At 41.9% G+C, this 11,244-nt stretch overlaps 1 protein-coding gene across 1 annotated transcript; it reads right to left on the bottom strand.

Annotated features, from left to right (window-relative positions):
* Positions 1–4,663: 4,663 nt before the first annotated feature.
* On the bottom strand, positions 4,664–8,773 carry OR1N1 (olfactory receptor family 1 subfamily N member 1). The gene is made up of 2 exons (XM_024562343.3): positions 8,271–8,773; positions 4,664–5,764 (listed from the first exon to the last, which is right to left on the bottom strand). The coding sequence occupies exon 2, from the start codon at positions 5,758–5,760 to the stop codon at positions 4,825–4,827; it is 936 nt and encodes a 311-aa protein (XP_024418111.1). The 5' UTR covers positions 5,761–5,764; positions 8,271–8,773; the 3' UTR covers positions 4,664–4,824.
* Positions 8,774–11,244: the final 2,471 nt, after the last annotated feature.

Here is an 11,244-nt window from a genome sequence, read left to right as displayed (position 1 = left end):
TTTATTTGAGATAAATGAAATGCTAAATTTGGCTTAGCATTACAACTGACCAACAATAATGAATATTAGCTTTCCCTCCCTATGCATGAGAGGTGAGTTTTGGAGAACTTGCATAGATAATGTCTGAGTTATGGTGAGTATGGGAGCAAGGCATGCAAATTACAACCACAATTCAAAGTCCATCAGCTGTCCTAGGACACAGCAATGCATCTTCTCTGGCTTGAACTAGAACCAATGACTTAAAGAACAATGGATGAGTGAGTTGTTAGGTAGATAGATGAGGAAAGACAAATCAGAAGAGAATCTTATTCTCTACTCTCAATATTCACTCAGAGTTGCCCTGGACCTGGAGCTAATGGTCTGCCTTTCAGCATCCCAGCTTATTTTGTGGAAAAACAAAGAGTGCCCTATACCCCCACCCCGGTCTATTAAGCTGCAGGCATGGAGTCTCTTTGTCTGCAGGTTCAGTCTCAACCAGTTCCGGGGCCAAGACAAAACTTGACTGAGGCTGGAGACTTTCTTGCTAGTCTAGAGGGAGAAGGCTTTGGTTGGCTTGGACATATCCATGAATACCTGGCTCAGTTTCTCTACTCGCACTCCAGTTCTGTTGTTTGGATCTCTGATCTTCTGTCAGGCCCTGTCAGACCCATCCTCCAAAGGGGTACCACTGTCATTCATATTTTTAGCCATGGACAGGTGGCATTGCTCTGAGTGGATTTTTCTCAAGAAATGTCAAGCCCACTCACCTGTTGGGAAGTGTTTTATCCCCACCTGTCAAGCTCGATCGGCTTTCCCTGGTTGTAGGCAGCCCAATGCAAACTGGTAATTGCAATACTGATTCAATATATATATATGTACAGAACTTCTGGAAATGGCTTTGGAAATACACAGTTTATCTGGGGCATCTTCCCTTGGCCATGCCAAGGCTATCTCATGACCTTCCCCGCTGAACACACCTCACTGGGTTTAGAACAAAGTGTGCTGCATTTTAAAAAATTGTGTGTGATGTGCTCACAAGTTTACAAATACTTGTGGAAGTTAGTAAGCACTGACACTTCAACTGACCAGTTTGTGTCCTTCTCAAAAGTTAAAGGTAACATTAACCTTTCAAAGTGTAACAACAACAGACTTTTCTCAGGGGAGAAGAATCACAATATCACAGAACCAGGCACTCCAATATTCCACATTGGAGCTTTGGATGATATATTACTATACATGTAAAATTTCAACTCAGACATATAAATATTAAGAGTAAAAAGTGATTCTATTTTGTCACATACGGAAAGTGGAGATTTACTAAATTAGAACCACTTGGCTTTCAAGGGAAATACAGAAAACCCTAAGTGTTGCACTTATTATTTTTGAAGATTCTTTTTTGGGGAGGCGGGGGAAGAAGCTGTAAATGAAATCAGGATGAACCTCAAGTATACATAAAATTTAATGTATTTGTCATTAAGGATAAAAAGTTGGAGTTAATACCAGAAAAATAATGCGACTTTCCATTTCTTATTGATTCTGTAATTCAATAGCCATTTAGGAAGTTAACTACTCTATGTCAGTAGGCCTAGCCCTGGTCATACAGAGCTGGATAAAGACATGACCTCCATGCTAACGAAGGGAACATCCTAGAGACAGGTGAACTCAAAAATATGTATGAGTATTAAAAAGTGCTTTCATATAATAATACTACTAATAACTGCTTATTATGCATTTTACTATGTGTCAAGCACTACATTAAAAGCTTTATCTGTACTATCTCTTTTAATCCTCATAATAATCCTATGAAGCATATACTGTTATTATCTGCACATCTCAGTTGAAGAAACTGAGACTTAGAGACAATGAAATTCTTACAATCAATGATAATAGCACAAAGGAGGATATGGTCAATGCTGCCTGCATATCAGCAAAAGCTTTACAGGGGAAGTAGTTCTTCACTTAAGTGTTAAAGGATGCTCAGGATTATAATATATAGCAGCAGAAATGGCAGTCTAGGCAGAGAGAACAGAGGGAACTAGGACACTGAAATGCCGGGGAAATGTAAAACATTTGGGGGTTGCTAAATTATATGTGTGAAGTGGGTCAAGTCAATGAACATGTGCAAAGGACTCATGGACAAGGACAACAGGGTGGGGATTGAATGTGTGGGGTCTGGGCAAGACAGGGGAGGGTAATGGGGGGAAGGGGCACAACTATACTTGAGCAATAAAAATTTTTTTTAATAAAAAAAATGTGTGTGTATGAGTTGGCAGAGCATCAAGAAATCACCCTAGGCAGGCAGACAAGGGCTATGTTATGAAGGGACTACAGTGCCCTGTTGGGGAGCTTAGATACTGCCTTGCATGTAATGGAGTGCCGTTGCCTGGGGATGGGGTAAAGTAGAGATTAAACACGGGGAAGGCTACATTTGTGTTACCAATATGTACAAAGGTTTGGCAATGGATTAGAGAGCCTAGGGCCAGGGAGCTCAATTAGGTCATTGTATGACCTCAGTTAGGTCCAGGTAACAGGTGATGTATGTCTGAACGGAAACAACTGCGCAGGGGATAGATAAGAGAATACCTCTAAAAATAGACTAGACCTGGTCTTGGTAATCAGTGGGAACTAGGTGGTAGAATAAAGAATTGTTCTTAAACTCTGGCTCTGAACTGATATTTAAGAACACAGTGATTAGGCACTTTCAGTAATTTTGATTAGGTTTAACAGTCTTAATGAAGTGAGGAAACAAGTTTGTGGCCACCTGCTTTTTAATAAATGGTTCCAAGCAGGAGGAAGGCAAATACCCGAACTAGGCAAGGGGCACCAGGAAGCTCTTCATCACCACCACCACCCACACGGATCCCAATGAAAAGCACATCCCACTCCCATCACACCACCAAAATGCAAAGATATATAAATAATTTGTACTTTAGTGTGAATCATTTAAATGTCAGCATTACATTATCCTTGTTTGAAATGGGTGACCTTAAAGGAATAGAGGTGTGAACTTTGGGATTGGGGGTGAGTGTAGCTGGGTGTACCAAGGGAGGAATATATTTGGAACTTGGAATACAGTGGTAACTATTTTGGCTGGGTGGGAGCTAAGGATGTTACACTACTGAACAGTGATTGTCAACAGTGCCCCTTGGTGGACCTTGCAATATGGGGGTCACCGAAGAGGACACCCAGCCTCATCTCCTCGTTTGCTTGGGGCCTATGGGAAAGAATTTAAATCTAGCCCTAAACAGGGTTTCAACATGTACTGCACTGTCAACAGATTAAGATGCCCTGAGGGTCTGCCCGGCTGACTGAGCAGTTTGAGCAGCAGGTACAAGATGTCAGAGGGGACATGGACAGCAGGGACAGTGTGAGTCTGTGTCCAGCAATGTCACACCTCAGCCTCCCACGTGTTTGCAAACTCTACCTGAGGACATGCTCCTGAAAGAGCAATCATGAGAAGTGGAGGACATTTTCTTGCCAGCTCAAAGGACACAAGCAAGCTGGAAGTCACTGGCTCAGAGGAGAATGCCAGTGGCCCGCAGCGTATAGAACAGTAGACAGCAGTCAAATGAAAGGAGAGTTGCAGACGGAGGAGACGAGAGCACCAGGACCCCAGGTTTGCTGCAGCTCTGGTTATGTGAGAAAGCTCTCCTCACCCATTCAAGGACTCCTAGAGAGAGTATCTGGAAAGGAGATCTAGGGAGAACAGAAGTCCTGTCCCAGGGCACCCAACACACACGTGGAATCCCCAAGCACTAAGAAGTGGCACGCTGCACTCAATGAGTCACATTCATACTTTCCAACTCCTGATGCCTGGGGCAGTTTGATTCCGTGAAAGATGCTCTATAATCATTTGTTGAAAGAATATATAAATCGTGAAACATTTTAAGATTCACTGGGTCTTAGAAATAACCGATAAGGAGGGGGATTTAGGCAGCCTGGGGATACCTGGTCATACCAGAGGAAGGTAAAAAATTGAAATTATATGGCCCTTAATTTTTTTAATAGTATTTTAAATATTTCTAAAATTCTTGGAGGCAGAATGACACTTATGTGACTATAAATGCACTTTTGTCTATCCCTGCAACGAATTTAAGCTGCTGGTGCCCCTTTTAGAGCAGAAGGCAAATAAGAAAAGAGGGCCACAGCGTTCCTACAGACCAGTCGCAAAAAGGATGCAGGCTTCATGGAGCACTTCCGACCAGCCGGGAAGAGGCAGTGCAGGAGCTCTCAATGCTTCCTGGGGAAGTGGGGCACCTGGCATGGAAATCTAAACACAGAATTCAACCTTCTGGTGGGGAACTCCTCACCTACTCTGCATCTCCTGGAATGGAAACTCTATCCATTTTTTTTTTAACCTCCATTTAAGTGCTGTAAGCAAGATATATGCTCCTCTCAATTTTCTATAATTGACAAATTAATAATCTAGAATGAATGTGTCATGGAAGCAGGGACTGTATCTTGTTCTGTGCTATATCCCTAGCACTTACAACAGCTCCCAGCACAAAGTAGGTGTCTGATATATATTTGTTAAAGGAATGAATCTCAGAAAAGATTTTTGACTTTTTGAGTAGTGGAAGGATGAAGAGTGACAACAGTGATAATAACAGCTATCATTTATTGAAAAGTTACTATTTACTAGCCACTATACCAGACACATTTCACAATTTATCTCAGCTAATCCTCCAAGTCACCTTATTAGAGATTATTATCTCCATTTAGTAGAGAAGGCTAGCTCGGAAAGGTTAGCAATCTTATGGCTAGTGTGTGGTAGACCCAAAACTGAAGCCAGGTTTGTCTTACTCAAAGCCTTTGTCTTTTCATTAAAGGTTGCTACCACTGTATCTAAGAAGAAAAAACTCTTCCACAACTGAGGAGCCTCCTAAGGGCCCCCTTCATGTCCTTGTTCCTTAGGCTGTAGATAAAGGGGTTCAACATGGGGACCACCACAGTGTACACTGCAGCTGCTGCGATGTCCTTCTCTTCAGAGGCAACAGAAGGAGGGCACAGGTAGGCACCAAAGAGGGTCCCATAGAACACACAGACAACACAGAGATGGGAACTGCAGGTAGAAAAGGCCTTGCCCGCCCCACCAGGAGTTCGCATCCTCCGGATGGCCAATATAATGTGGATGTAGGAGATGACAATGCAAATAAAGGGGACGATGAGTACCGTGCCTCCTAAGGCAAAAACCATCAACTCATTGATGTGAGTGTCAGAACATGACAGCTTCAGGACAGGAGTTATGTCGCAGAAAAAGTGAGCGATTTCCTCAACAACGCAGAAAGACAGCTGAGCCATGAGGAGGGTGTGAGTCAGGGCAACAGCGTGGGTGAGGACCCAGCACAAGGCAAGCAGCAGGGCACAGACTCTGGGGCTCATGACTGCAGAGTAGTGGAGAGGGCGGCAGATGGCCGCATAGCGGTCATATGCCATTACGGCCAGGAAAAAGCTGTCCAGATCACCAAACATCAGAAAGAAATACATTTGTGTTAGGCAACCGGCATAGGAGATGGTATGACGCTGAGTCTGAACATTCACCAGCATCTTGGTAACTGTGGAGGATGTTAAACCCATGTCAACAAAAGACAGATTGGCCAAAAAGAAGTACATGGGGGTGTGGAGGTGCGGGTCAGAGCCGATGGCCAGGATGATGAGCAGGTTCCCCATCAAGGTGATAAGATACATACACAGGAAAATACCAAAGAGTAACTGCTGTTGCTCTGGTGACCCAGATATTCCTCGGAGGAAAAATTCAGAGAGGCAGGATTGGTTTTCCATGACTCTGGAGCATCCGGAAATTAGAAAGGACAGTTAGAGTGCTAGATTTCTTCTAGAATTCTATGTGTTGCTGACTTCCAAATCTTCTAACTCCTAAATCTCCCTTTAAATTCATAGTTATCCCCAATCCTGACTTTACCTCCAGTCTGACCCTACTTCTTTTTCTCTCTTCCTTGGGACCCCCATTGTTTTGTGTTTTTTTTTCCTTTCCTCATCCTTCCCTCTGATCAATCTTTTATACAGAGGATACTCTGTTAAGGAGGCACTGGGAGTGTTCAATGCTGGGGATTACATGTCTTAAACTAGGTCCACAGCCCGGTATCAATTTCATCATCGCAGTAACGTGGATACATGAGTACAATGAGGTGAGCTAAATCTTACATCCTCTTGGCAGCCCCTATATCCATTCAAAATTCTTTTTAAAACACTTATAATATCTCATTTTAGAGTGAAGAGCATATGAAGGACGCATGTCCCTTTATCTCCTCATCTCTCCTAAAATAGAAAAGATGGAGTTCTGCATTTTGTTCACTGTTTGCATTTTTGTCCCTGCCACCACCATCACCTTGTAGTTAACATCTACCAGCCACTTGTTATATGTCAGGCACTCTACTAAGCACTTCATACAGACTGCCTCCTGGAATCCTGAAACAACACTGGGCAGCAGAGACTACCGTTACTGCCTTTGTATAGAGAAGAAAACTGAGGATAAAGATGTCTGAGTAATTTGCACATGGACCCACAGCTCGTAAATATTTGAGACAGAACTCAAACTCATAGCCTTGACACCATAAACTGTATCATCAATCAGTACAGATAGAAAGTGATCTTCTATCACCACATTTATATATTAAACCCTCAATATTCCTAGTTTAATATCTTTAGCTTCACTTACCTCCCTATCTTGTGTATTTGTCTTTTACAGAAAAACAATAGAGTTTAAGAACTAATACAGCCCATAGGATCTGGTCCAGAGGTCCCCCCAAATTGGTCTGTGGACCAGTTTATCAACCAAGTGAGATGCTTATTAACAAAACAGAATCCTCAGACCTCCTGAGTGAAGTTCTCTAGGATATAGTCTGGGTGTATGTATTTAAAACTGAGAATGAAAACTAAGCCCTCCTCAGGTATTGCAATGCTCAATAAGGCCTAAGAAAAATTCATTTACTTAGTTCAACTCTTCATTTGATTCACAGGTGAGTAAGCTAAGCTTCAGAATACTAAAATGATTGTGAAATCAAAAATCAAGGTTCAAAAGAGTAAAGTTCACACTACACCTTGGAGGAAAATACCACATATGGATCAGGGCATCCAGGCTCTCAGACCAGCGCCCTTTCTGTTAAGTCAGCTGTTGTTTCATTTTTCTTTTCTTTTTTTGTCTTTTAATTTTTATTATTTTGTAATTACTATCTTATAGATCTAAATATGTTCCTATTCCCAATTTCTATTCAAAGTCCACATCTAAAGAAAAACTTACCTCCAAATTGATAAAAGATTTACTGATGCAGCTATGGCTGGTGTGGCTCAGTAGATTGAGTGCCAGCCTGAGAACCAAAGGGTTGCTGGTTTGATTCCCAGTCAGAGCACATGCCTGGGTTGTGGGCCAGGCCCCCAGTAGGGGGTGCTCAAGAGGCAACCCACACGTGGATGTTTCTCCTTTTTCTCTCTCCTTTCCCCTCTCTCTATAAATAAATAAAGTAAATCTTTTTTAAAAAGATTTACTGATACATTGTTCATATTTTGCAGTTAATACTTCAAACTTTAGCAAGAACAATATCTGAGAACTAAAAACAATGCATATTTATCTACCTCTGAACCCCACACTAATTGAGGAACATATCTCATAGCTTTATAACTCGTCTGAGAGATCAGAAACTCACAAGCTAAGTTATTTTCTCCTCTACTCCATGTCTCGATGGGGAATGTGATGCCTCATGAAGATCAGCCTCCTCTGACCGGGCATTTTCTAATAACCGTGTCCTAGAAAGCAAGAGACTCTCTTAAGACCCAAGTAATTGTGTATCTTGTCAAGAGGAGCGTGACATAGACCGCCAAACAATGCCATGTGCTCCTGAGATCCAGTCCTTGCCTTCAGTGAGTCCACTCAATTCCAGTAAGGTTCTCAAAGAGACTGCAAGTTACTTCTGGGCAAAGATGTGTCTCTTCCACTACCTCTGTCAGCATATAATGCCTTGATCAGACTATTCCTACAGAAGTCCCCCAGTCTATGGCACCAACCAGTCAACATCAGAAAATTTTTCAAATCCTCTAAAAAGGATCCAAAACTCTCCATTGCAAACTCAGCATTTTATCTTTTGTTCTTTTTTCTCTACTCAGGGGCCTTGTGCTAATATCTCATGCCCCACCTTCCTGGTTCTTCCTTTCCCCAAAAGGTTTCTCACCCTTTATCCTGTCTATAGCCTCAAAAAACTCTGTAGATCCTAGAGAGAACAGTAAGGTGCTTCCAGAACCTTGGGGGCAACCTCTGCTTCTGTTTTCCCTTAACTTACCTCCGCTGCTTCTTCAATTACTGTCTGCTCACAGGTTAAGAACTGGCTTGGAGACGACGGGGTGATTATTGCAAAGGCAGGACTTGCTGGCCTACAACTGTCTGTCTCAAGTTTCTCTTTTCACTGCTACTCTGGTTACTGAGAAGGCACTGCAGACATCCATAATTTGGAGGAAGGAGGGAAGAGCTGAGATTCTTCTGACAACCTTTGTGTTGGGACTAACTGAAATCACGGTTCAGGGTCAAGAATAATAAATACAGTTGGTCAGTAGCCAGAAGCAAAAATCAGGTTGCTAAACTGGAGTTAAAAATAAGTTTGCAGGGAAAGGGGAGAAAGAAAGAGACTAGGATTCCAGATGAGGAGCCCTAGAGATCAACAAAGGATAGTAAAGCCAAGCTGCAACAGAGAAGACATCAGCTGGAGACTAGGAGAAAAGGCTCTGAGTACTTAAGATGATCTAGGACACATGGTACTCTGGCCCCAGTCAACCCAGGTCTTCAGGAATTTTGAAGTATTTTATGTTTGCATTTTGAAACCTGAACTGAGAGACTCAGAAACAGGGAGCTGCTAGCTCTCAGGCTAATACTAGGACAAGGGTGAATGTGCTCTACTTTGGGCACTTACAGACAAGGCATCATGGGACAGAGTTCCCTAGAGCCTTGTTAGAGCTAACACAACTGCCTAAATTCCCCTCTGTACTTCTCATAACAGACCAAATTAGTACAGTGCTGTCTTCATCTAAAATTTCTGAAAGCTTTACTTCTCTCTGTATGTTTTGTCTATGTTAAGTGGAAAACATAGTTCATGGCAAAAAAAAAAAAAAAGAATAAAGAATAAAAGGACTTTCTTCTGTGTAAATCAGTCTCCTAGCTGCTCTCTTGCAACAAGACTTCTGCCCTTAAGCTCTTCCTTTACAAAATTCAAAACTGCCAATATTCACATCAGTTTAGTTTAGTGGCATATGATATCTTCCTTAAATAGTTCTCATGCTCCTGCTTAAAGATATTACATTAAAGTCAAGCACCTAATTTCACTCTCTCCTAAAATTCTACTGAGAATAAAATGATTTTTAAAAAGACATAAAATCCACAAGGACAGAGAAGAGTGGAAAGCAAATAATAATAACAAAATTTCAGACGTTGAAAACCACTGGATGAGGGAGTGGAAATCAAGACAGTCTTTACACAGTCTTCAACTTGACTAAACTTCAGACAGTTTCTTCCTGACTATGGACCCTGCGCCTCCATTTTCTTACAGAGCTTTACTTCAGAAAACTTGCAATGTTAAGATTTTCCCTGCTCATTTGAAATGTAAATCTTCTCCCAGGCTCTTGCCAGTTTTACAATCTAGGAATCTCTTTCTCAATGACCTGGGAACCATCCCTTTGGAATGTAACTATCAAGAAAGCACACCTATCTCCCAGTCTCTGTGGGAGTGTGGGGGCTTAACTTCGATGGACAGATGACAGACAGGCAATTAGCAAGCACTGATGGTGTAATCCTTTGACCAAGCCTCCTGGAACACCCTCCAGTATGTTGAAGCTGCCCCAACCCAGTACTTCTGACCTACCTTTTGTTTCAGGGGAGTTGAGTTCAATCTCTCTCCCCCACTGCAACAGTCTTTAATAAAAGCTTCCCTGTCTGACTCTGTGTAGTACAATTTTTCTTTGACAGTGATAACAGAGTTAAGACAAGGAAAAGCTTTTTGATTCATTCATTTACTGATGGGCACTTAGGCTGCTTCCAGCACTTGGCTATTGTAAATTGTTCTGCTATGAACATTGGGGTGCATAGGTTCTTTTGGATTGGTGTTTCAGGGTTCTTAGGATGTAATCCTAGCAGTGGAACTGCCGGGTTAAAAGGCAGTTACACTTTTAGTTTTCTGAGGAAACTCCATACTGTTTTCCATAGTGGTTGCACCAGTCTGCAATCCCACCAACAGTGCACTAGGGTTGGTACATTTCCACAATGGAATTCTACGCAGCAGAAAGAAGGAGCTCTTACTCTTTGGGACAGCATGGATGGAAGTGGAGAGCAATATGCTAAGTGAAATAAGCCAGATAGTGAAAGACAAATACCATAAGATGAAACTCTTTACCATTAACAGGAACCTAATCAACAAAATGAAAAAGCAAAGCATAGCCAAAGACATTGAAATTGAGAACACACTGATAGTGAACAGAGACGGGGGACGGGGTGGGGGGATAATGGGGGAAAAGGGTAAAGGGTTTACAGGAACAATTATAAAGGACATATGGACAATAACAAGTGGGGGTGGGGTGGAAACAGGGGAGGGAGGTGAGGAGGGTTGGGGTGGTGGGGAGAGGTTAGGGGGAAAAGCAGAAAATTACTTGAACAACAATAAAAAAAAGAAAAATATTTTTGTACAGCTAGCTATACAATGTGTTTGTGTTTTAAGTTAAGTGTTATTACAAGAGTCAAAAGTTAAAAAAAAAGATATGGAAAAGCTGAATCCTACATTGGCAGTAGATAAAATAAAATAATCAATCTTGTCAACAACAAAGAATCTTCAAAAGCTCCCAAAACTGGAAGCCCTGATACCTCTGGATTCTGGAGTGAAAGGGAAATAAACTTAGAGGTGATAGCTATTTCAAAAGAAACTAGATCCCTGTATTTCCTTTTTCACCCCATGCTACAGGAACACTGTCTCTCTCCTAAATCAGGAAAAGTTGGGAGGTTTACGTTCGGGAAAAGGTTGGGACTGGGGGTTGCCATATACAACTCAGAATAGTGATCTCACAAGAAAAACAGGAGAATTACATTAATTACATGACTGTATATGCACGTCAAATGCTGAATGTTGAAACCCACGGCCCTTTATTAGGCTTTTGCTCCCAGATCTCTACCTTGAGTACAGAATATTGTAAGAATTTTCTTTAGAGTCTGACTAGCTGAACAGGAAAGAACCATAAACACAAGGTAGTGAAGGTCCCTTCCTTGAAAACGGCTTCTGA

This window comes from Desmodus rotundus, chromosome 1 (genome assembly GCF_022682495.2).
Source record: "Desmodus rotundus isolate HL8 chromosome 1, HLdesRot8A.1, whole genome shotgun sequence".
Classification (NCBI taxonomy): Eukaryota; Metazoa; Chordata; class Mammalia; order Chiroptera; family Phyllostomidae; genus Desmodus; species Desmodus rotundus.
The sequence above is the reverse complement of the archived record's forward strand: the minus strand, read 5'-3'. Positions and strand labels throughout refer to the sequence as shown.